The sequence below is a fragment of the Hyla sarda genome, chromosome 11 (assembly GCF_029499605.1).
Source record: "Hyla sarda isolate aHylSar1 chromosome 11, aHylSar1.hap1, whole genome shotgun sequence".
In the NCBI taxonomy this organism is placed as follows: domain Eukaryota; kingdom Metazoa; phylum Chordata; class Amphibia; order Anura; family Hylidae; genus Hyla; species Hyla sarda.
The window spans coordinates 88,889,814-88,916,627 of NC_079199.1; the positions used below are offsets into that span (position 1 = coordinate 88,889,814).

Below are 26,814 nucleotides of genomic sequence, written 5' to 3' on the forward strand. Positions count from 1 at the left end.
ATAACTGTTCCAAGGTAACTGTTACGCCTAGCGCTCCGGGTCCCCGCTCCTCTCCGGAGCACTTACGGCGTCTCTCTCTCCGCAGCGCCCCGGTCGGTCCCGCTGACCGGGAGCGCTGCACTGTCATGGCCGTCGGGGATGCGATTCGCACAGCGGGACGCGCCCGCTCGCGAATCGCATCCCAGGTCACTTACCCGTTCCCGTCCCCTGCTGTCATGTGCTGGCGCGCGCGGCTCCGCTCTCTAGGGCGCGCGCGCGCCAGCTCCCTGAGACTTAAAGGGCCAGTGCACCAATGATTGGTGCCTGGCCCAATTAGCTTAATTGGCTTCCACCTGCTCCCAGACTATATCTGATCTCCTCCCATGCACTCCCTTGCCGGATCTTGTTGCCCTAGAGCCTAGTGAAAGCGTTACTGTGTTTATCCATACCGTGTACTTGACCTCCTGCTTGCCTTATTGACTACGATTCTTGCTGCCTGCCCCGACCTTCTGCTACGTCCGACCTTGCTTTGTCTACTCCCTTGTACCGCGCCTATCTTCAGCAGTCAGAGAGGTTGAGCCGTTGCTAGTGGATACGACCTGGTCACTACCGCCGCAGCAAGACCATCCCGCTTTGCGGCGGGCTCTGGTGAACACCAGTAGTGACTTAGAACCGGTCCACTAGCACGGTCCACGCCAATCCCTCTCTGGCACAGAGGATCCACCTCCTACCAGCCGGGATCGTGACAGTAGATCCGGCCATGGATCCCGCTGAAGTTCCTCTGCCAGTTGTCGCCGACCTCACTACACTGGTCGCCCAGCAAGCCCGACAGATCGCCCAACAAGATCACCAGCTGTCGTACTTGACCACCATGACACAGCAACTCCAGTCGCAGCTACAGCAGCTTCAGTCACAGCTACAGCAATTTCAGTCTCAGCTACAGCAGCAGCAACCATCTCCTCCGCCAGCTCCTGCACCTCTTCCGCAGCGAGTGGCCACTCCTAGCCTCCGCTTGTCCCTGCCGGACAAATTTGATGGGGACTCTAAGTTTTGCCGTGGCTTTCTTTCGCAATGTTCCCTGCACTTGGAGATGATGTCGGACCAGTTTCCTACTGAAAGGTCTAAGGTGGCTTTCGTAGTCAGCCTTCTGTCTGGAAAAGCCCTGTCATGGGCCACACCGCTCTGGGACCGCGATGACCCCGTCACTGCCTCTGTACACTCCTTCTTCTCGGAAATTCGAAGTGTCTTTGAGGAACCTGCCCGAGCCTCTTCTGCTGAGACTGCCCTGCTGAACCTGGTCCAGGGTAATTCTTCCGTTGGCGAGTACGCCATACAATTCCGTACTCTTGCTTCTGAACTATCCTGGAATAATGAGGCCCTCTGCGCGACCTTTAAAAAAGGCCTATCCAGCAACATTAAAGATGTTCTGGCCGCACGAGAAACTCCTGCTAACCTGCACGAACTCATTCATCTAGCCACTCGCATTGACATGCGTTTTTCTGAGAGACATCAAGAGCTCCGCCAGGAAAAAGACTTAGATCTCTGGGCACCTCTCCCACAGTCTCCGTTGCAATCTACGCCTAGGCCTCCCGCCGAGGAGGCCATGCAAGTGGATCGGTCTCGCCTGACCCGGGAGGAGAGGAATCGCCGTAGGGAAGAGAATCTTTGTCTGTACTGTGCCAGTACCGAACATTACTTGGTGGATTGCCCTATCCGCCCTCCACGTCTGGGAAACGCACGCTCGCACCCAGCTCTCGTGGGTGTGGCGTCTCTTGATTCTAAGCCGGCTTCTCCACGTCTCACGGTGCCCGTGCGGATTTCCCCTTCAGCCAACTCCTCCCTCTCAGCCGTGGCCTGCCTGGACTCTGGTGCCTCTGGGAATTTTATTCGTGAGTCCTTGGTGAATAAATTCCGCATCCCGGTGACCCGTCTCGTCAAGCCACTCTACATTTCCGCGGTCAACGGAGTCAGGTTGGATTGCACCGTGCGTTTCCGCACGGAGCCCCTCCTAATGTGCATCGGACCTCATCACGAAAAAATTGAGTTTTTGGTCCTCTCCAATTGCACTTCCGAAATTCTCCTTGGACTACCCTGGCTTCAACACCATTCCCCAACCCTGGATTGGTCCACAGGGGAGATCAAGAGCTGGGGTTCCTCTTGTTTCAAGGACTGCCTTAAACCGGTTCCCAGTACTCCCTGCCGTGACCCTGTGGTTCCCCCTGTAACCGGTCTGCCGTCCTGCCATAAGAAGTGCCTCTCCCCCCCTCCCAGTCCAGTCAGGCAAGCCTCGGTGCCTCCCCATGGCCCCCGTTCTGGTGTCACACTGCCCCGTGCCAGGCCTCGCCCTCTGCCCTCCCTCCCCATTCCCACTCCTGCTGTACTGCCTGCCGTTGAGGAAACCCTCCTTTCTTTCCCGGTGTCCTCATCCCAGGGGAGGCAGTTACCGGACAAAGAGAAGGGGAGACCTAAGGGGGGGGGGGTACTGTTACGCCTAGCGCTCCGGGTCCCCGCTCCTCCCCGGAGCACTTACGGCGTCTCTCTCTCCGCAGCGCCCCGGTCGGTCCCGCTGACCGGGAGCGCTGCACTGTCATGGCCGTCGGGGATGCGATTCGCACAGCGGGACGCGCCCGCTCGCGAATCGCATCCCAGGTCACTTACCCGTTCCCGTCCCCTGCTGTCATGTGCTGGCGCGCGCGGCTCCGCTCTCTAGGGCGCGCGCGCGCCAGCTCCCTGAGACTTAAAGGGCCAGTGCACCAATGATTGGTGCCTGGCCCAATTAGCTTAATTGGCTTCCACCTGCTCGCAGACTATATCTGATCTCCTCCCATGCACTCCCTTGCCGGATCTTGTTGCCCTAGAGCCTAGTGAAAGCGTTACTGTGTTTATCCATACCGTGTACTTGACCTCCTGCTTGCCTTATTGACTACGATTCTTGCTGCCTGCCCCGACCTTCTGCTACGTCCGACCTTGCTTTGTCTACTCCCTTGTACCGCGCCTATCTTCAGCAGTCAGAGAGGTTGAGCCGTTGCTAGTGGATACGACCTGGTCACTACCGCCGCAGCAAGACCATCCCGCTTTGCGGCGGGCTCTGGTGAACACCAGTAGTGACTTAGAACCGGTCCACTAGCACGGTCCACGCCAATCCCTCTCTGGCACAGAGGATCCACCTCCTACCAGCCGGGATCGTGACAGTAACAATAAAATTTAGGATCAAAGTGGTCATTTTATAAGATGCAAGGGTGCATAAAACTATCAAACAATCCAGAAGGATTTATAGATGATACTTTTTGTTTTGGTTGTAATAAAGAGACATGTTAGAAGTTTTTTATGATTTGGGGTCTGGGTGTTCAGATGTTCACTAAACGCTAGAATGAGGTGGGAGAAACACATAAAACAGTAACAAGAAGACTTAGTAACTAAGGTCCAGAGTATCAAAGATCACGGTAGTGCTGACATTTACAGATCAGAGGTACATTATACTTTGTCACAATAGAATTTAATCAAAAAGATCTTTCTTACATTCCAAGACAGAAGAATGAAATGAATACAGAACAGAAAATCAGTAAGGGAGGAGAATCCTACAGCATAGCTGGGAAGAGAATAGCTTGGAAGGAGGAATAGAGCCAGCGATCCCAGAATCTGGTAAATTTAGCTTCGTAGTTTCTATACTGATAAAGTCATTTATAGCCAAAAAATATTAAAACACATCGTGGATAGGAGATCCTCTTCTTGTACAGCTACAGTGGGGATCAAAAGTTTGGGCACCCCAGGTAAAAATTTGTGTTAATGTGCATAAAGAAGCCAAGGAAAGATGGAAAAATCTCCAAAAGGCATCAAATTACAGATTAGACATTCTTATAATATGTCAACAAAAGTTAGATTTTATTTCCATCATTTACACTTTCAAAATAACAGAAAACAAAAAAATGGTGTCTTCAAAAGTTTGGGTACCCTGCAGAGTTAATATCTTGTACTGCCCCCTTTGGGAAGTATCACAGCTTGTAAACGCTTTTTGTAGCCAGCCAAGAGTCTTTCATTTCTTGTTTGAGGTATCTTTGTCCATTCTTCCTTACAAAAGTCTTCCAGTTCTTTGAGACTTCTGGGCTGTCTGTCGCGTACTTTTAAGGTCTATCCATAGATTTTCAATTATGTTGAGGTCAGGAGATTGTGAAGGCCAAAACCTTCAGTTTACGCCTCTTGATGTAATCCCCCGTGGATTTCGAGGTGTGTTTAGGATCATTATCCATTTGTAGAAGCCATCCTCTCTTTAACTTCAGCTTTTTCACAGATGGCATCAAGTTAGCATCCAAAATTTGCTGAAATGTTATTGAATCCATTTTTCCTTCTACTCGTGAGATGTCCCCTGTGCCACTGGCTGTAATACAACCCCAAAGCATGATTGATCCACCCCATGCTTAACAGTTGGACAGAGGTTCTTTTCATTAAATTCTGTTCCTCTTCTTCTCCAAAGGTACCTTTGCTCATTCCTTCCAAAAAGTTCAATTTTAACCTCATCGGTCCACAGAACTTGTTTCCAAAATGCCTATATTTTGTCTATATGTTAATTTGCAAAGTGCAAACGCTGATTTTTGTGGGGAGGACGTAGAAGAGGTTTTCTTCTGATGACTCTTTCATAAAGACCATATCTGTACAAGTATCTCTTTATAGTGGAATAGTGTACCACAACTCCAGTGTCTGCCAGATCTTTCTGGAGGGATTGTGCAGTCAAACGTGGGTTTTGAATAGTTTTTCTCACAATCCTGCAAGCTGTTCTGTCTGATATTTTCTTGGTCTTCCAGATCTTGCTTTAACTTCCACTGTTCCTGATGATTGTTTTTTTTCTTTCAATATTTATGTTTTGTTAATCACAGATGTTTTTTATGTGTATTTTAAAATATTTTTATCATGGTCCCTTTAAGGTTTTCCTTTTAAGGGTTAACCCATGAGCTCTAAATATTGTGTGTTTGTACTCACCTGAGTATGCCTGACGAAGCAGTCTATCTGTGAAACGCGTTGCATCATGTGTGAATAAACCTCAGATCCCTTCACGTGTGTGTCCTGCACTTTGAATCCCGTCATTACATTGGAGGTCCTATTCTTTGTTACATTTACTTGGACGTGGAGTAGCTGCAGATGCCTCACTATCTATGCCTTTTTCCATTGTTGCACTTGGTTGAGTGTAACCTGCTGTGGTAAGCGCAACCTTTACTCAAGTCAAATCTGTGCAATAACGGTATCACACACGCTGTCTGTCTTTTGTTTCAGATGATGATTGAGAACAATCCATGACACTGGCAGGTCTCAGCTTTGCAAAGGGGGCCGTGCATGCTATAAATTCTGCAGGGTGCCCAAACTTTTGCAGACGCCATTTTTTGTTTTCTGTTATTTTGAAATTGTAAATGATGGAAATAAAATCTAACTTTTGTTGACATATTATAAGAATGTCTAATCTGTAATTTGATGCCTTTTGGAGATTTTTTCCATCTTTCCTTGGCTTCTTTATGCCCATTAATACAAATTTTTACCTGGGGTGCCCAAACTTTTGATCCCCACTGTATGGCAGACGTGTCACAGGTTCTCCTGGACATAGAGAATGAATCATCCAAGATGCGCTCTCCTATGTTAATCATGTGATTTGTACAATAATATGTTGTTTTGTTTCCTCTTTAACACTTATGAACGAAAACCTGTGATCCCTTCTATGCTACCTGAACCAAGAGTCTTTGGGGGGGTCCTTGGCATCTTCTCTCCACCCCACCAGCCTTGATTGATAGGTCTCTTTCTGTTTGGGTGTAGGGAAAATATATATCAGTCAAGGCTGGCGGGGCAGTCAGAAGCCAACGTAGACCACCCTGATGTCTTGTGGTTCAAGCAGCATGAAAGTGATGTTGGTTTTGGTTATGATTTGGTTTCCTTGTCACATGGTCTCATGTGTCCACCAGTTGGTGTAGAAGGTCTCATAGACCAGGCTAAAAGAAATGCAATGTAGCTCTCCTCCAGAAAGAAGCATTTGAGCAAAGCATCTGACCCATAAATAAGCCCTGAAACATGGCAAAGGATTTTGACTGAAACCAGAATCTCCTCCATAATGGAAAAGGAAACGGCAATTATATTACTGAAATCATGAGCATTATCAAAAATGATGTACTTACTATCATTCAGTTCTCTACTGCCATCTGCTTCATCATCTTCGTCATCCATTAAGCGTATAATAACTGTCAGAGGTAGATGATGTATGGTGCCATTCTCTATCTGAATGTCTGAGGCATAGAGAATAAGAAGGAGTATACAATAATGGAAGCTCTATAATATACATCATTTGACTTTACCTTCAAAATTGAAGGAGTGTCCAGAGTTACAAAAATATCTGTTTTTAAACTAAAGCAGTGCCACACCTTTCTGCAGGTTGTGAGAGGCATTGCAGCTGAGCTCCATTCACTTCAAAGAAACTTGCTGCAATACCACACACAACCACATGGACAAAGGTGTCGTTATGTGAGAACTTGGTCAACTCTTTTAAGACTAAGACTGGGTTCACACATAGTATTTTGGTAAGTCTTTTAACCTCTTAAAGGGGAGCTCTGCCCCTAGACATCTTATCCCCTATCCAAAGGATAGGGGATCAGATGTCTGATCACAGGGGGTCCTGGTATTGGGAACCACCGCGATCTCCCTGCGGCACCCGACATTTGTTTAGAGCGTCGGGTGCAGCTCCGGAGGCTCGTGATATCACAGCCACACCCCCTGAATACAAGTCTATGGGAGGGGGCATGGCGGCTTTAATGAAATGACACAGGGGGGTGGAGGGACTGAACTTTCCGTACCATGCATATTAGTGAGCGCTTCCAGAAGCGCTTACTAGTATGAAAGGGCAGCAGGCTCCCTCACACGCTGGGCCCCTGTGCAGTTGAACTGGCTGCACAGGCGATATGTCCGCCCCTGGTTTGGGCCACTTCCCTCAACTATACAAATATTTTCTAGGATTTAAAAGCACGGTCTGCTTTGAGGCCTACAAAATTTGGGGAATTTATGAAAAGCTGTGCAGAGGAAAAGTGGAGCCGGCCATAGCAACCAATCAGATAGATTCTTCAAAGCGCAACTGTCACCAGTGTTTTAACCCCCCACCAGACTACCCACACGAGCCTACTGTTGTGAACACATGTAATGCAGCCATACCTTTGGCTGCGCTTCTGGCTGCTTTATTCGTGTGAAAACCTCTTGGATAGAGAGACAGAGGTCCTCAGCACATTTGCCCTTGATGTCTTGAATGCGCGCGTGGCAAGGTCATACTTACCAGAGCAAGTGCTTGCTCCCTGCCTCTGGCACAGTGCAGGCGCATGGAGGTTTCAGCCGGCAGGAGCCAGCGCTCACTCTGGTAAGTCACTCTGGGCCGCGCGCGTCCAGGACATCAGGGGCGCATGTGCTGAGGACCTCTGTGTCCCTGACAGTGGTCTAAGATGTGATGTAGGGAGGATAAGTATGGTGGCGGGGGGACCATTGCGAAGCCCAGCCAGACTGTTGCTGACCGGCATCCATATATAATTTTCGCACGGATAAAGCAGCCAAAAGCGCAGCCAAAGGTATGGCTGCATTACATGTGTTCACAACAGTACGGTAAGCTCATGTGTGTAGTCTGGGGGGTAACACACTGGTGAAAGTGGCACATTATGGCTTTCAAAAAATAAAAGAAGCAATTTGATTGGATGCCCAATCCTAATGTGAAACCACCTGCTGCGTATTTTCCTGCAGGTTTTCTGCAGCAGATTTTGCTACCCATTATAGTCAATAGGTAGCAAAATCAGCAGCAAAAAATCTGCAGCATAATACGCAGTTGTAAATGCACACTTACGGCTCGTTCACACGGGCAGATCCACAGCATATTTTACACTGCGGATCCGCCGATGATGGACCCCTACAGTGTGACTCAGATGTGCCTGCTCGGAGCGGCAATCCACCGCTACAAGCAGAAACACTGATGTGATGTGCGAGTCGCTGCATAGTTTACTCGCACACATCGCGGCCGCTCACCCTACTCCCTGAGCTAGGCCAAAAGCAGCTGCGATGTGTGTGAGTATACTGCGCCTGCACGCGGCGACTTGCACATCGCAGTGTGTCTGCTAATAGTGGCGGATTGCCCCCCCGAGCAGGCACATCTGAGTCACACTGTAGGAGTCCACCGTCAGCGGATCCGCATCGTAAAATACCCTGTGGATCCGCCCATGTGAACGAGCCCTTAGAATGAGTTTCCACTTTTTGTAAGGCAAAAGTGGCCCAAAAAATCCAGATGTTAGCTGAATTGTGTAAAGCCATTTGGGTCATTGTTTGGCATTTTTTCACTCTTTGGTATTTTCTTCGCTCAGTCTCAGTTTTCGTTTTTGTCAGGGAATCTTGGCGTTTTTTCTCTCCCATAGACTTCTATGGGAGGAAAAACATACCAGGAAAAACACAATGTGGGTTTAACATTGGCGTTATTCGGGTGTTTCCTCCCCATTTCTTTAATAGAAATCCCTGAGGGACATCATGAAGGAATCACATAACTAGTAATTAAAAAAAATGTAGGGGAAACACCACCAAAGAAAAAAAAAACCCAAGCCTAAAACCCATTCATTTTGAATAAACGCCACAAAAACTGCATCTCAGAAAAGCAAAATGAGGGGCAGTTTTTGTTTGTGTGTTTCTTTTTGGGCCTTAGATTCAAGTAAATGTACTTGTAAAAAAGTTGTGGTTGGGCCCAAAATCTTGCACCCCTATTGACGCCCCTGTTTGTGCCTGGATATAGTACAGCCCTGACACGTGATCATGATGTCTTATATAATACCCAGTCTCTTTCATCTGTACAACAAGGCGTCATGTATTTTTAAGTTATAAAAGATAATGTGGAGCAGTTGCCAATAGCAACCAATCAGATTACTGCTTTCATTTTTTTAAAAGGTCTGTGGAAAATGAAAGCTAGGATGTGATTGGTTGCTATGGGCATTTGGTGTATTTTTCCTCTACACAGGTTTTGACAAATCTTCCCCAATCAGTTTTTGGCGTATTAGGGGGCTCCCACCAAAACTGTCCGATCCAGACTGTTAACCCTTTAGATGCTGCTGTCAGTGCAACTGAAGCTTCCCACATGGTTACAGAAAGAGGGGGGAGCTGCCTCTGTTCCTCATCAGAGCCCTGCAAAGTAATAGGGAGGTGCCTAAGGTAACCTTGGGAACCAGAGGCATAAGAACAGAAGTAAAGATATGTACTGCAATGTATTATACCTGTGATCAAGTCCCCTAGTATGACAATGCAAAAAAAATAAAAAGAAAGTAAAATAAATAAATGCTCAGACAGCCTTTGCTGGGAGTTGTAGTTTTGCAGCAGCTGGAGGCACACTGGTTGGGAAATATTGCACATCGTTCTATCTATCTATCTATCTATCTATCTATCTATCTACAACAACTCACCAGTATTACTGTTTTTTGTTGATCCTGCCTCTGTAAAAATAAATAAAAAGCAATCAAAACGTCACATATACCCCCAAAATAGTACTGTGGTGTCCCGGTACTGGACCTGGTCCCGTACCTTAGTCGTGGGTCCCCATAGTCATAGTTCCTCCGTGCTGATAGGTCTCTCTTGGTGGATTAACCTCTGGCCGCCTTTGATATATTTTGTTGTGGTGTGATTGATGTACAGGACCTCAGGTCATGTGATATTTGATAATTCTGTTATGCTAGGGTTGGGGACCTTTGGGTCATGTGATAGGTCATGTTATGTACCATAATGCTTTGTACTAGGACTGACAGGTTTGGGGAACCAATAAGCTTTGATCCTGCCCCTTCAGTACATAAGGGCGCTGTATCCAATAATCGCTCTCTTTTGCTCCTGCTCTTTCCCGTGGGATCTCCAGGTAAGCAGATCTGTTATCGCAGTGACAAGACAATCTGGGCCTGAAGCCTTCCACTACAGCCGCAGTCTAAACCGTGTTAATCCAACTCCATTCTACCAAATCCTACGTGACTACTGAACCTAAACATACCCCTAAATTCAGTGGAATCAAAGCTTATTTCCTACCAGGTCCCAGCCAACCTGTGAGGAGCCTAAATCCCTCTCCTCTTGTAAAGACTGTTGTTAATTGCATCCTGCATAAAATCTGCAGTAAAGTTATTTCAAGTTTGTTACAATTCCGGCTGTGGACAATCCTTTATTCCTCCCTATTGCTCTTGGGACAGGTGGCGGTAGGACATATATAGCTAGAGGAAGCCCTCACCCTGGCGTCACGACAATCAAGAGTTAATCCTATACCCAGCAACAATACATTGCAACACCCCTGTTCAACCCAAGATCCCCCAAGCTACCACAGTACCATTAAAAACATTAACTCATCCAGCAAAGAATAAGCCCCCACACAATTATATTACTATATATATGGTCAGCGTTTTCCAACCAGTGTGCCTCCAGCTGTTGCAAAACTACAGCTCTCAGCATGCCTAGACAGCCTTTGACTGTCCTGGCATGATGGGAGTTGTAGTTTTTCAGCAGCTGAAGGCACACTGGTTGGAAAACGCTGCACTGATGTGTATATAAAACAACTCACCAATAATCCTGGTTTTTGTTGGTCCTGCCATTTTTGGTCCTGCCAAAATGTCACATACACATAAAATAGTACCACAAAAAACAACTCATCCAGCAAAAAACAATCATGCTAGTGAAAAGAAAAAAAATACAGCTCTCACAATATGGCAATGTAGTTAGTGCTTCCCAACCTGTGTGCTTCCAGCTGTTGCAAAACTACAGCTCCCAGCATGTTGGCAGAAGCTGGGTGCACACTGGTTGGGAAGCACTTCACCGATGTATTCATCCGTAATGAGCCAGACTATAAAACCATTTTGTTACTAACGTACATGGTGAATACCATAATAAAAAAAATTAAAAAAAAACTCACCAATATTACTGTTTTCTGTTGATCCTGCCTCTGTAAAAATTAAATAAAAATTTATTAAAATATCACATATATCCAAAAATAGTACAACTAAAAAAGTCAACTCATCCAGCAAAAAACAAGCCCCTAACAATAATGTCACTATACATATGGTCAGGGTTTCACAACCAGGATGCCTCTAGCTGTTGCAAAACTATAGCTCTTAGCTTGCCCTGACAGCCTTTGCCTGTCTGGGCATGCTGAGAGTTGTAGTTTGCTGCAGCTGGAGGCACAGTGGTTGGGAAACACTGCACTGATGTGTGTATATATATTACAATTTAACTATTACTGTTTTTTGTTGATTTTGCCTCTGTAAAAAATGTAATAAAAAGAGATCAAAATGTCACATATGCCCAAAAACAGTACTACTAAAAACTGCAACTCATCCAGCATAAAACAAGCCCAAACACAATTATCTTAACCCCTTAAGGACCGAGGGTTTTTCCATTTTTGCATTTTCATTTTTTTCCTCCTTGCATTTAAAAAATCTTAACTCTTTCAATTTTGCACCTAAACATCCATATGATGGCTTATTTTTTGCGCCACCAATTCTACTTTGTAAACATGTCAGTCATTTTGCACAAAAATCTACGGCGAAACGGAAAAAAAATCATTGTGAGACAAAATTGAAAGAAAAAAACGCTGTTTTGTAACTTTTGGGGGCTTCCGTTTCTACTTAGTACATTTTTCGGTAAAAATGACACCTTATCTTTATAGGTCCATACGATTAAAATGATACCCTACTTATATAGGTTTGATTTTGTCGTACTTCTGGAAAATTAATACGTTTAAAATTGTCATCTTCTGACCCCTATAACTTTTTCTTTTTGCGCGTATGGGGCGGTATGAGGGCTCATTTTTTGCGCCGTGATCTGAAGTTTTTAGCGGTACCATTTTTGCATTGATAGTGACCAAAAATGCACTATTTTGGACCTTGGAATTATTTTGCGCGTACGCCATTGACCGTGCGGTTAAATTAATGATATATTTTTATAATTCAAACATTTCCGCACGCGGTGATACCATATATGTTTATTTTTATTTTTATTTACACTGTTTTTTTTTTATGGGAAAAAGGGGGTGATTCAAATTTTTAATAGGGAAGGGGTTAAATGATCTTTATTCACTTTTTTTTCACTTTTTTTTGCAGTGTTATAGGTCCCATAGGGACCTAAAACACTGCACACACTGATCTTTCACATTGATCACTGGTTTCTCATAGGAAACCAGTGATCGATGATTCTGTCGCTTGACTGCTCATGTCTGGATCTCAGGCACTGAGCAGTCATTCGGCGATCGGACAGCGAGGAGGCAGGTAGGGACCCTCCTGCTGTTCTGAAAGCTGTTCGGGATATCCCGAACAGCCCACTGAGCTAACCGGCATACTTTCACTTTCACTCTCACTATAGACGCGGCTTTCAACTTTGAACGCCATGTCTAAAGGGTTAATAGCGCGCAGCACTGCCACGCGCTACTAGCCACGGATCCCGGCCGTTGTTAGAGGCTGGGCCCGACCCGCCATGACGTGGGGCCACGCCGTGGCCCCGCGTTATAGATCGAGAGCGGACACATGACGTTCCAGGTATCATCATAATCAATCTGACCTGTAAAATCAAATAAACATTTATGCCAAACAGTGAATATCGTTGAAAATTGAAATAAATAAATATATATATATATATCATTTTTGGTCAATCTTACCTTTATAAAACTGAAATAAAAAGTGATCAAAATGACATACATAAATAAAATGGTACTACAAAAAAGTCAAAACAAGCCTGCAAAAAATAAAAAAGTTTCAGCTCTTAGAATGCGGTGACACTCTAAAATTTTTATGGTCTAAATGTAATAAACTATAGAAATAGTAAAAATAGTATAGCAAATTTGGTATTGCCCCAAATCGTACTGACCTGTAGAATAAAATGAAAATAATGCCATAGAAAATAATTGCAAAAAAAAAATTTTTTGTCAATCATACCTTATTAAAAAGGAATAGAAAGTTATTAAAACATTATATGTACCACAACTTTCTCTGTCAGCACCTGCTGTGTTGTGCAAAAAAAAAAAAAATTAATTGAAAGGAAAGATTTGAAAAAAACTATTACATTTTTAAAATTTGCCTCCATTTTGTTTTTATTAGTGTGAAACACCAAAAAAAAAAAAAAAAAAAAAAAGGGTTAATAAACTTTCTAAATATCAAAAGGATGTTAAGTAAGGATTTTCAACATAAGTAAAGCTATTGTAGATGGGAAGTAATGACTGATTTATGTGACATGACTATTTCTCTTAAAAGCAGAGAATCTCCAATCTAAAAAAAATTGCTAATTATTTAAAAGCATTTAAAAAAAATTGTAGCTTTTTACAGAAATCTTTGAATGTATCAACCAAAATGTACTACAAAGTTTAATACATCAAAAATCAGAATCACTTGGATAAGTAAAGAAATTCCAAAGTTACTACCACATAAACAGACGTACGTCTGTTTTGAAAAATAGGTCCAAGTTGACCTGGTCTTTAAATGGGCACTGTCAGATCCCAAAACTTTTTATATGTTGTAAAGACTTTTTGTAATATGGTTGTTAATTATTCATTTTTTTTAACAATAATATAGAAAATGACTCCTAAAAAATCCCACCACTAGGGGTCCCCATACCTATTTGGACAATATCCAGTCCTGCAGCAGCATCAGCTTGTCCATGAGTGATGGACAAGAGATGAGTCATGGGCAAGGCTGCATGAGCAGACACACCGATCACCTCCCACCACCACAAGGGAGGGACACGCCCCTTTCCCCTGAGAGGATTTCTAACACTATGAGCTAATGAAAAGAGGTATTTTTATAATAAACATAGGTGATAGAGGCATACAAATTAGATGTACATGGTCAGGATTAGGTACTGAGTGACATTTTTCAGCCCATCTTCTTTTTTCACCACCTCCATTCCTGCTTTTAACCAAGGGCGGAACATGTAGGCACAGAGGTATTGATTAAAGGGAACCTGTCACCAGATTTTAGCATACCGTGTTTCTCCGAAAATAAGACCGGGTCTTATATTAATTTTAGTCACAAAAAACACACTAGGGCTTATTTTCAGGGTAGGGCTTATTTATTTACGGTATGGGGGGCTGCAGCAGTGTGGAGGATGGTAAGCTGCAGGAGTGTGGAGGATGGGGGGCTGCAGGAGTGTGAAGGATGGGGGGCTGCAGCAGTGTGGATGATGGGAGGCTGCAGGAGTGTGGAGGATGGGGGGCTGCAGGAGTGTGGAGGATGGGGGGCTTCAGGAGTGTGGAGGATGAGGGGCTGCAGGAGTGTGAAGGATGGGGGGGCTGCAGGAGTGTGGAGGATGGGGGGCTGCAGGAGTGTGAAGGATGGGGGGCTGCAGGAGTGTGGAGGATAGGGGGCATCCTCCACACTCCTGCAGCCCCCATACTCCTTCAGCCCCCCATCCTCCCCTTCCCCTGTCGTCCTCCACACTCCTACCGTACCCTACAGCAGTGTTTCCCAACCAATGTCCTTCAGCTGTTGCAAAACTACAACTCCCAGCATGCTGGGAGTTGTAGTTTTGCAACAGCTGGAGGCACACTGGTTGGGAAACACTGCCCTACAGTGCCCCCCACCCCTCTGCCATAATAAACTTGGGTACCAGTACTTATTTCACTTTCTTGCCATACGGTACCCTGCGGCGAGATCTTCTCCTGTAGCTTACCGTAGCAGCCGGGGGCAGGGACACGTCCGTGACGTCGGCCGTGCATACGCGCCGACGTTTTAGAACGTCAGCGTCCCTGCCCCGGCTGAATTACGGTAAGCTAACTTGCCGCGGGTGCCGCGGGACCAGCCAAAGGAGGCGGGGTGGTGGCCGAGGGGGGCTGTGGGGTCTGCGGGCATTACTGGGGTGGCCGGGGGGATGTGGAATCTGCGGGCATTACCGCACTGTGGTGGTCGGGCGCTGTGTCGGGTCTGCGGGCACTACTGTGGCCGCGGGGGGGGGGCTATGGAGTCTGCGGGCATTACTGTGGTGGCCCTGTGGGGTCTGCGGGCATTACTGGCAGCCAGATCTGGACCGCGGTCCGCCAGCAGATTACCCCTAGACTAGGTCTTATTTTCGGGGTAGGGCTTATATTGCAGTCCTACCCCATAATCCTGCTAGGGCTTACTTTCGGTGTAGGTTTATAATAAAATCTTCTTACTTACTATGCCCAAGAGAGGTTCCTGCTGGCAGCGATGGTGAGGATATGCATTTTGAAAGGTGTCCCCTGCCGGCCCTTAAGTAGTTCCCTGGGAGGGAGCCATACAATGGTAATCCTGTCTGCTTGGGCTGAAATGATGCCCCCTCAGCATGATGCCATGCACGAGCTATCAATCACGCTAAATGGGCGTGATTACAGCCCAAGCAGATGGGTCTAGCATAGGATGGCTCCTGCCCTGCGGACTACTTACACACTTGCTGGGACATTTTCAGAATGCACAACCTCAGGAACATCTCTCTGCTTTTCATTACGTATATAGAACCCCAAGCTAATAAGGAAGTCCCAGGAAATATTTGGTTATGGTATTAGAGGTAGGGAAGATAAAACACTGCTGTATGCTGGTGACCTTCTTTTATTTATTGAAAACTCTGAGATCATGATCCCCAAAGTTATGGATCTTGTAGGAAGGTTTGGGCGGTTTTCTGGATTAAAAATTAATTGGGGGAAAATCTGTACTGTGGCCTGGAGACTTTGGTAAGGATCTGGGGGGTACAGGGTGTCAGGGTATTGAAAGAAGGGGAATATATGGAATATCTTGGAATTTGAATGACTGGGAAGAGTCATTAATTTTGTGAAATAAATTTAACTCCTTTACTTGGTAAAATGAAAAAGAAATTAGAGGTATGGAACAATCTCCCGATGTCACTAGCAGGTAACATTTCATTGGTTAAAATGGTGATAGTCCCTCAAGTTCTATATGTCATTACTGCATCACCAGTATGTATACCCAGTAAATGGTTCTTCGGACTAGAAGCTAGTTTGGGGAGGATGCTATGGGGGAGGATACGGATGAAGTACAGTAAGTTAGTTGCACTTGAAGGTGAAGGGGGATGGGCACTACCCAGTTTCAGACGCAATTTTTTAGCAAAGAAGTTACAAGATTTGAAACAAGGTTGGAATAATTGGATTTTTAAGAACATGTCTCCTCACCAAAGGGAGATTTTTGCAGATGTGTTACACAAGAACAACATCAAATTTTTAATTTATATATTAAAGCCTGAAATGAGGTTGAGAAAAATTGTAAAATACATGGAAGCTGTACTTTCACAAGATTATGGGATAATAGTCATTTTCAACATTTTAATCAAGGGATAGATAAAGGATTTTGGATTAGGAAAGGGATAAAATTTGTTAATAAGCTCTTTTTTATGGGAAACTCAAAGAATTTGAAATATTATAAAAAGGAATATAACTTGGTGGAGTCGCAAAGATTCTGGTATTTTCAGATCAAAGAAGCACATAGAAGTTCTTTTATTATTATTTTTTTTTATTACTCAAACATATAAGATGATAGAATACATAAGATTTATGGATAGTGGGTCCAAGCACATGAGTAGGATCTATAAACTTTTGATCAGAGAACTACCGGATACTATCCAGGAAAAAATCTAAGGAAAGTGGGAAGACGAAATTGGGACGATCGAGACAATAGCCTGGGAACAGGCAATTAGGAACACAGTAATTGTACATCAAACAAACAATTTCAAATTACACAGATGAGGGTGCTATAAAGGTTGCACTATTCCCCAGTGCAGCTGTAGAGGATGGGACTTCGCGAGGGCCCTAACTTCCCCAAGTGAGAGTGCAACCTATTTACATTTAATATGGGAATGCCCAAAGATTGCTGTCTTCTGGGAATTTTTTTTTATATATATATTGAAAAAGAATTTGAGATAAAATTGAGGGTTACAGCTCTTAGCGTAATTATCGGTGCAGGAGGGGACTCTTGGAAATATAATGAGTTACTTTACAGCCTTTTCTTTCTTGGTAAATTATTGATTCTTAGAAGGTGGTTTGCAAAAGATATGCCTAATGTTCAAAATTGGATAATTAACCAACATAAATAGCATAAGAACATAACTCTTGTAATAAATTATATGCATTTAAGATGAAAAAAAAAGAAAATGATAAATCATCTGTGGGATATGCTGTGAAAACAAATCTGATTGATATATGTAGGTCCCAGGTCAGAGCTGTGTTGGCCGCACACGTGGGAATAACACAATATTTGTTTGTTTGTTCTTTGGCAATGGCTTGGGATGAGGAGGCCCTCCCACAGTCAAGAAACCCAACAAACTACCGTATATACTCGAGTATAAGCCGACCAGAATATAAGACGAGGCCCCTAATTTCACCCCAAAATCCCAGGAAAAGTTATTGACTCGAGTATAAGCCTAGGGTGGGAAGTACATCATCCCCCCTGTCATCATCCAGACCCCCGTCATTAACACCCTCATCATCATCACCTTGTCATCATCCCCCCTTCATCATGACCGCCTGTCATCATCCCCTTGTCATCATCCCACACCCCCCCTTCATCATCCCCTTGTCATCATCCCAAACCCCCCTTAATCATCCCCTTGTCATCATCCCACACCCCCCTTCATCATCCCCTTGTCATTATCCCACACCCCCTCTTCATCATCCCCTTGTCATCATCCCACACCCCCCCTTCATCATCCCCTTGTTATCATCCCCTCCTCCCTTGATCATCCCCTTGTCATCATCCCACACCCCCCTTCATCATCCCCTTGTCATCATCCCCACCCCCCTTCATCATCCCCTTGTCATCATCCCACACCCCCTTCATCATCCCCTTGTCATAATCCCACACCCCCCCTTCATCATCCCCTTGTCATCATCCCACCGCTTGTCAATGTCTGATACAGTGGTCTTCAACCTGCGGACCTCCAGAGGTTTCAAAACTACAACTCCCAGCAAGCCCGGGCAGCCATCAATGCGGCCTTCGACATCATCCAGCCCCCCCCACTCTCCCCCCCTCTCACCCCCTTTAGTTCTGTACTCACCTCCGCTCGGCGGGACGTTAGGGTGCGCTTGTCCGGTGTTGCAGGACTGTCCGGTGGGGAGGTGGTCCGGTGGGATATGGGTTCCGGGCTGCCATCTTCACCGGGGCAACTCATCTCCGCGCTTCGGGCCCGGAATAGAGGCGTTGCCTTGACGACGACGCAGAGGGACGTTGGTAATGAACGTCCCTCTGCGTCGCGTCAAGGCAACGTGACTATTCTGGGGCCGGGCCCGAAGCGCGGAGAAGAGGCCCCCCGGTGAAGATGGCAGCCCGGAACCACTATCCCACCGGACCACCTCCCCACCGGACAGTCCTGCAGCACCGGACCAGCGCACCCTAACGTCCCACCGAGCGGAGGTGAGTACAGAACTAAAGGGGGTGAGAGGGGGGGGGGGGCTGGATGATGTCGAAGGCCGCAGTGGTCTTCAACCTGCGGACCTCCAGAGGTTTCAAAACTACAACTCCCAGCAAGCCCGGACAGCCGATGGCTGTCCGGGCTTGCTGGGAGTTGTAGTTTTGAAACCTCTGGAGGTCCGCAGGTTGAAGACCACTGAGGGCGGAGAGTTCACTCGAGTATAAGCCGAGGGGGGTGTTTTCAGCACGAAAGATCGTGCTGAAAAACTCGGCTTATACTCGAGTATATACGGTATGTTTTGGGAAGTTCATCGTGTGCATAAATAAATGTCCATGCAGGAAAAGATTTTCTTCTAAGGCCCCTTTCACACTATAAAAATACCTCCGTTATAAACGTCCGTCATAAAAATCTTGAAATTATAGTCTATGGGATTTTTCTAAAACCCGTTTAACCCGTTATTAATAACGGCCTTTATTTTGTGACAGGCGAATGAACGGAATAAATAGTGCAAGCGCTATTTCTCCCGTTACTATCGCCCATCACAAAATAACGTCCGTTATTAATCATTTTCATGACGGACGTTTATAACGGAGGTATTTTTATAGTGTGAAAGGGGCCTAACAACTCTTACGGCAAAGTAAAAAAAAATCATTAGATATAATGGAGAACAGCCCAAGCTGTAAAAAGAATTCCCAGGAAGTCCTCCTCCACCTAACATTACAATTGGCACCATGTAGTCACACAAGAAGAACCCTCCTGGCATACACCAAAGCCACATCCCTACGTTCAAAAATTAGCCACCCCACCCATTTTCGGTTTTATTTTTTAAATCCCTACGTTAGACTTCCAAATTCCAAATTCGGCTGTTTTTAGTCTTCCTGGAAAATCGTTAGACAAAATAAATAAATACACCCCTGGTCAAAGGAATGGGACTAAGCAGCAATACCAATCACAACCTATGGCGAAAAGTGGCTCTCCTGTGGCAAAAAAATCTAATAAAAAATTAAATAAAAATCCTATATCCTTACCATTAGTTGGCGGCAAGAAGAGACCCTCAATATTTCTTGGAAACTTATGATAAAAGCTGCATGACTTTTTCTGGCAACCACTTTGAAATGTCTCCCAGTAGCACTGCTATAAGAAAAAAGAAGATCAAAATGTCAAGAAGACTTAAGATCAAGATGGGTACTAGGAATGGATAATGGGATGTAATATTCTTATATGACACCGGTTATTGGTCATCTATCGATATCGCCATTTATTAATCTACGTCACGTCATAAAATAGTGGGTTATTGGTGAGCATGGTCACCTCTGCTATCAGCTTGAAGCTATCTGTACCAACTGTGGTCACATCTACAGCCAAATACAGGATTATGTACTGGTTACCTGAGAGCAGTGCATTATGGGAGCGCAGGTGACAGTTACACAGGCAGAGCTAGGCAGCTGGGTCGCATGACAAACTGTATACTGTATATAAACTCCTATCTGTCTCTAGGGCTATACAAAAACAGCCATCACTGAAGAAAATAAACCTCTCTTAGGCTTCATTCTCCGGCAGAGGGAAGCCTGTTATTTTGGGATCGAGAATAGCCAGGGAAAAAATAGTGCTTGCACCATCTTTTTCTCCAGCTTTTCTCTCTGAAAATAATGGCGCCCGATGGACCCCATTGACTGTAATGGGGTCCCTTGGGAACCGTTATTGGCCGTTATGACCCGTCAAAATTACAGTCAAAAAGGGAGTTTGACGGCCGTATTTGACAGGGCATACCATAACCCTTAAAACGTAGCATTTGATAGATACGCATTAAAAGATACAAAGAATATTTAGAATAAAGTTCCCTAACATGGGAAAAATCTATGTTTAAACTTAGATACAGTCGCTGCAGGAAATAATGGGGTATCTAACCACACCAACAATATGGTCATACCGAAATCGTGACACTGGGGTGGAGTTGTATAGGGGGAGATTCATCAAGACCTGTGCTGAGAAAAAGTTGACCAGTTGCCCATAGCAACCAATCAGATTGCTTTTCTTTTTAGAGGCCTTTTCAAAAATGGAAAAAAAAGGGATCTGATTGGTTGCTATAGGCAACTGGTTGACTTTTCCCCCATAGTTTTGAATCTTCCCCCATAGTCTTTAGAAAACAACCGATGTGATCCCCTGAAACCAAAAAATCTCATAGTATGAAACAAAAAATTCAGACGCATTTCCCCCTTGGGGTTCATCAGGGGTTAGTAGACAGGGTAGAGAAATGTGAGACATGAAATAATACAATGGCATGAGCATAAGATAAAGGTATGCACACAGCAGAATTTCTTCAGTAAAAATATCTGCTGTGGAAATTCTGATTCCACGATCTACAGAAAGAGTTGTCAGGTCCATACTGTCTGTGTAATCTGCTTGGAAATGTATCACATAAGTTTTCTTGCAGAATTTTCGTTGCGTTAACAAGTCAGAGGAAACCCCACTGAAGTCCATGAGAGTATGATGCAAGGCGGGATGCGTGTGAAATTCCTTATGGACATTTCGTGCAGATTCTGCCTTAAAGGGGTATTCCAGGCAAAAACTTTTTATATATATATATATATCAACTGGCTCTGGAAAGTTAAACAGATTTATAAATTACTTCTATTAAAAAATCTTAATCCTTCCAATAGTTATTAGCTTCTGAAGTTGAGTTGCTGTTTTCTGTCTAACTGCTTTCTGATGACTCACTGTTACGCCGAGCGCTCCGGGTCCCCGCTCCTCCCCGGAGCGCTCGCTACACTCTCCCCACTGCAGCGCTCCGGTCAGATCCACTGACCCGGGGCGCTGCGATTCCGCTTCCAGCCGGGATGCGATTCGCGATGCGGGTAGCGCCCGCTCGCGATGCGCACCCCGGCTCCCGTACCTGACTCGCTCTCCCTCGGTCCTGTCCCGGCGCGCGCGGCCCCGCTCCCTAGGGCGCGCGCGCGCCGGGTCTTTGCGATTTAAAGGGCCACTGCGCCGCTGATTGGCGCAGTGATTCCAATTAGTGTGTTCACCTGTGCACTTCCCTATATCACCTCACTTCCCCTGCACTCCCTTGCCGGATCTTGTTGCCATCGTGCCAGTGAAAGCGTTTCCTTGTGTGTTCCTAGCCTGTGTTCCAGACCTCCTGCCGTTGCCCCTGACTACGATCCTTGCTGCCTGCCCCGACCTTCTGCTACGTCCGACCTTGCTTCTGTCTACTCCCTTGTACCGCGCCTATCTTCAGCAGTCTGAGAGGTGAGCCGTTGCTAGTGGATACGACCTGGTCACTACCGCCGCAGCAAGACCATCCCGCTTTGCGGCGGGCTCTGGTGAAAACCAGTAGTGACTTAGAACCGATCCACTAGCACGGTCCACGCCAATCCCTCTCTGGCACAGAGGATCCACTACCTGCCAGCCGGCATCGTGACAGTAGATCCGGCCATGGATCCCGCTGAAGTTCCTCTGCCAGTTGTCGCTGACCTCACCACGGTGGTCGCCCAGCAGTCACAACAGATAGCGCAACAAGGCCAACAGCTGTCTCAACTGACCGTTATGCTACAGCAGTTACTACCACAGCTTCAGCAGTCATCTCCTCCGCCAGCTCCTGCACCTCCTCCGCAGCGAGTGGCCGCTCCTGGTCTACGCCTATCCTTGCCGGATAAATTTGATGGGGACTCTAAGTTTTGCCGTGGCTTTCTTTCCCAATGTTCCCTGCATCTGGAGATGATGTCGGACCAGTTTCCCACTGAAAGGTCTAAGGTGGCTTTCGTAGTCAGCCTTCTGTCTGGAAAAGCCCTGTCTTGGGCCACACCGCTCTGGGACCGCAATGACCCCGTCACTGCCTCTGTACACTCCTTCTTCTCGGAAATCCGAAGTGTCTTTGAGGAACCTGCCCAAGCCTCTTCTGCTGAGACTGCCCTGTTGAACCTGGTCCAGGGTAATTCTTCCGTTGGCGAGTATGCCGTACAATTCCGTACTCTTGCTTCAGAATTATCCTGGAATAATGAGGCCCTCTGCGCGACCTTTAAAAAAGGCCTATCCAGCAACATTAAAGATGTTCTGGCCGCACGAGAAATTCCTGCTAATCTACATGAACTCATTCACCTAGCCACTCGCATTGACATGCGTTTTTCCGAAAGGCGTCAGGAGCTCCGCCAAGATATGGACTCTGTTCGCACGAGGCGTTTCTTCTCCTCGGCTCCTCTCTCCTCTGGTCCCCTGCAATCCGTTCCTGTGCCTCCCGCCGTGGAGGCTATGCAGGTCGACCGGTCTCGCCTGACACCTCAAGAGAGGACACGACGCCGCATGGAGAACCTCTGCCTGTACTGTGCTAGTACCGAACACTTCCTGAGGGATTGTCCTATCCGTCCTCCCCGCCTGGAAAGACGTACGCTGACTCCGCACAAAGGTGAGACAGTCCTTGATGTCTACTCTGCTTCTCCACGTCTTACTGTGCCTGTGCGGATGTCTGCCTCTGCCTTCTCCTTCTCTACTGTGGCCTTCTTGGACTCTGGATCTGCAGGAAATTTTATTTTGGCCTCTCTCGTCAATAGGTTCAACATCCCAGTGACCAGTCTCGCCAGACCCCTTTACATCAATTGTGTAAACAATGAAAGATTGGACTGTACCATACGTTTCCGCACGGAGCCCCTTCTAATGAGCATCGGATCTCATCACGAGAGGATTGAACTTTTGGTCCTCCCCAATTGCACTTCGGAAATTCTCCTTGGACTTCCCTGGCTTCAACTTCATTCCCCAACCCTGGATTGGTCCACTGGGGAGATCAAGAGTTGGGGGCCCTCTTGTTCCAAGGACTGTCTAAAACCGGTTCCCAGTAACCCTTGCCGTGACTCTGTGGTTCCTCCAGTAACCGGTCTCCCTAAGGCCTATATGGACTTCGCGGATGTTTTCTGCAAAAAACAAGCTGAGACTCTACCTCCTCACAGGCCTTATGATTGTCCTATCGACCTCCTCCCGGGCACTACTCCACCCCGGGGCAGAATTTATCCTCTCTCTGCCCCAGAGACTCTTGCCATGTCTGAATACGTCCAGGAAAATTTAAAAAAGGGCTTTATCCGTAAATCCTCCTCTCCTGCCGGAGCCGGATTTTTCTTTGTGTCCAAAAAAGATGGCTCCCTACGTCCTTGCATTGACTACCGCGGTCTTAATAAAATCACGGTTAAGAACCGCTACCCCCTACCCCTCATCTCTGAACTCTTTGATCGCCTCCAAGGTGCCCACATCTTTACTAAACTGGACTTAAGAGGTGCTTATAACCTCATCCGCATCAGAGAGGGGGATGAGTGGAAAACGGCATTTAACACCAGAGATGGACACTTTGAGTATCTGGTCATGCCCTTTGGCCTGTGCAACGCCCCTGCTGTCTTCCAAGACTTTGTTAATGAAATTTTTCGTGATCTTTTATACTCCTGTGTTGTTGTATATCTGGACGATATCCTAATTTTTTCTGCCAATCTAGAAGAACACCGCCAGCATGTCCGTATGGTTCTTCAGAGACTTCGTGACAATCAACTCTGCCAAAATTGAGAAATGTCTGTTTGAATGCCAATCTCTTCCTTTTCTAGGATACTTGGTCTCTGGCCAGGGACTACAAATGGATCCAGACAAACTCTCTGCCGTCTTAGATTGGCCACGCCCCTCCGGACTCCGTGCTATCCAACGCTTTTTGGGGTTCGCCAATTATTACAGGCAATTTATTCCACATTTTTCTACCGTTGTGGCTCCTATCGTGGCTTTAACCAAAAAAAATGCCGATCCCAAGTCTTGGCCTCCTCAAGCGGAAGACGCCTTTAAACGACTCAAGTCTGCCTTTTCTTCGGCTCCCGTGCTCTCCAGACCTGACCCTTCCAAACCCTTCCTATTGGAGGTTGATGCCTCCTCAGTGGGAGCTGGAGCTGTTCTTCTACAAAAAAATTCTTCCGGGCATGCTGTCACTTGTGGTTTTTTTTCTAGGACCTTCTCTCCGACGGAGAGGAACTACTCCATCGGGGATCGAGAGCTTCTAGCCATCAAATTAGCACTTGAGGAATGGAGGCATCTGCTGGAGGGATCAAGATTTCCAGTTATTATTTACACCGATCACAAGAACCTCTCCTACCTCCAGTCTGCCCAACGGCTGAATCCTCGCCAGGCCCGGTGGTCTCTGTTCTTTGCCCGATTTAATTTTGAAATTCACTTTCGGCCTGCCGATAAGAACATTAGGGCCGATGCTCTCTCTCGTTCCTCGGATGCCTCAGAAGTTGAACTCTCTCCGCAACACATCATTCCACCTGACTGCCTGATCTCCACTTCTCCAGCCTCCATCAGGCAAACTCCTCCAGGAAAGACCTTTGTTTCTCCACGCCAACGCCTCGGAATCCTCAAATGGGGTCACTCCTCCCATCTCGCAGGTCATGTGGGCATCAAGAAATCTGTGCAACTCATCTCCCGCTTCTATTGGTGGCCGACTCTGGAGACGGATGTTGTGGACTTTGTGCGAGCCTGCACTATCTGTGCCCGGGATAAGACTCCTCGCCAGAAGCCCGCTGGTTTTCTTCATCCCCTGCCTGTCCCCGAACAGCCTTGGTCTCTGATTGGTATGGATTTTATTACTGATTTACCCCCTTCCCGTGGCAACACTGTTATTTGGGTGGTCGTTGATCGATTCTCCAAAATGGCACATTTCATCCCTCTTCCTGGTCTTCCTTCAGCGCCTCAGTTGGCTAAACAATTTTTTGTACACATTTTTCGTCTTCACGGGTTGCCTACGCAGATCGTCTCGGATAGAGGCGTCCAATTCGTGTCTAAATTCTGGAGGGCTCTCTGTAAACAACTCAAGATTAAATTAAATTTTTCTTCTGCATATCATCCCCAATCCAATGGACAAGTAGAAAGAATTAACCAGGTCTTGGGTGATTATTTACGACATTTTGTTTCCTCCCGCCAGGATGACTGGGCAGATCTCCTTCCATGGGCCGAATTCTCGTATAACTTCAGAGTCTCTGAATCTTCCTCCAAATCCCCATTTTTCGTGGTGTACGGCCGTCACCCTCTTCCCCCCCTCCCTACCCCCTTGCCCTCTGGTCTGCCCGCTGTGGATGAAATTTCTCGTGACCTTTCCATCATATGGAGAGAGACCCAAAATTCTCTCTTACAGGCTTCATCACGCATGAAGAAGTTCGCGGATAAGAAAAGAAGAGCTCCTCCCATTTTTTCCCCTGGAGACAAGGTATGGCTCTCCGCTAAATATGTCCGCTGCCGTGTCCCTAGCTACAAGTTGGGACCACGCTATCTTGGTCCTTTCAAAATTTTGTGTCAGATTAATCCTGTCTCTTACAAACTTCTTCTTCCTCCTTCTCTTCGTATCCCTAATGCCTTTCACGTTTCTCTTCTTAAACCACTCATCATCAACCGTTTCTCTCCCAAATCTGTTCCTCCCACTCCTGTTTCCGGCTCCTCGGACATCTTCTCCGTCAAAGAGATCCTAGCTTCTAAAAAGGTCAGAGGGAAAACCTTTTTTTTAGTGGATTGGGAGGGTTGTGGTCCTGAAGAGAGATCCTGGGAACCTGAGGACAACATCCTAGACAAAAGTCTGCTCCTCAGGTTCTCAGGCTCTAAGAAGAGGGGGAGACCCAAGGGGGGGGGGGTACTGTTACGCCGAGCGCTCCGGGTCCCCGCTCCTCCCCGGAGCGCTCGCTACACTCTCCCCACTGCAGCGCTCCGGTCAGATCCACTGACCCGGGGCGCTGCGATTCCGCTTCCAGCCGGGATGCGATTCGCGATGCGGGTAGCGCCCGCTCGCGATGCGCACCCCGGCTCCCGTACCTGACTCGCTCTCCCTCGGTCCTGTCCCGGCGCGCGCGGCCCCGCTCCCTAGGGCGCGCGCGCGCCGGGTCTTTGCGATTTAAAGGGCCACTGCGCCGCTGATTGGCGCAGTGATTCCAATTAGTGTGTTCACCTGTGCACTTCCCTATATCACCTCACTTCCCCTGCACTCCCTTGCCGGATCTTGTTGCCATCGTGCCAGTGAAAGCGTTTCCTTGTGTGTTCCTAGCCTGTGTTCCAGACCTCCTGCCGTTGCCCCTGACTACGATCCTTGCTGCCTGCCCCGACCTTCTGCTACGTCCGACCTTGCTTCTGTCTACTCCCTTGTACCGCGCCTATCTTCAGCAGTCTGAGAGGTGAGCCGTTGCTAGTGGATACGACCTGGTCACTACCGCCGCAGCAAGACCATCCCGCTTTGCGGCGGGCTCTGGTGAAAACCAGTAGTGACTTAGAACCGATCCACTAGCACGGTCCACGCCAATCCCTCTCTGGCACAGAGGATCCACTACCTGCCAGCCGGCATCGTGACACTCACGTCCCGGGAGCTGTGCAGTTCCTATGGGGATATTCTCCCATCATGCAAGGGATATGCTCCCATCATGCACAGCTCCCGTGACGTGACATCATCATTGAGCAGTTAGACAGAAAACTTCA

At 46.7% G+C, this 26,814-nt stretch overlaps 1 protein-coding gene across 11 annotated transcripts in view; it reads right to left on the bottom strand.

Annotated features, from left to right (window-relative positions):
- The window catches only part of LOC130295501 (uncharacterized protein C12orf50 homolog), a 72,640-nt gene that overhangs the window by 39,907 nt on the left and 5,919 nt on the right, over nucleotides 1-26,814 (bottom strand). For 9 of the 11 annotated variants that reach the window (XM_056546327.1, XM_056546325.1, XM_056546324.1 and 6 more), the window contains exons 2-6: nucleotides 19,371-19,476; nucleotides 10,898-10,927; nucleotides 10,550-10,588; nucleotides 9,420-9,449; nucleotides 6,132-6,239 (exon numbers count right to left, since the gene is read on the bottom strand). In XM_056546327.1, the coding sequence (XP_056402302.1) occupies nucleotides 6,132-6,239; nucleotides 9,420-9,449; nucleotides 10,550-10,588; nucleotides 10,898-10,927; nucleotides 19,371-19,476 (313 nt within the window). Of the gene's footprint in view, nucleotides 1-6,131; nucleotides 6,240-9,031; nucleotides 9,155-9,419; nucleotides 9,450-10,549; nucleotides 10,589-10,897; nucleotides 10,928-19,370; nucleotides 19,477-19,730; nucleotides 19,842-26,814 lie in introns of those variants that run through there. The other 2 variants (XM_056546323.1, XM_056546330.1) reach the window with 2 other exon arrangements.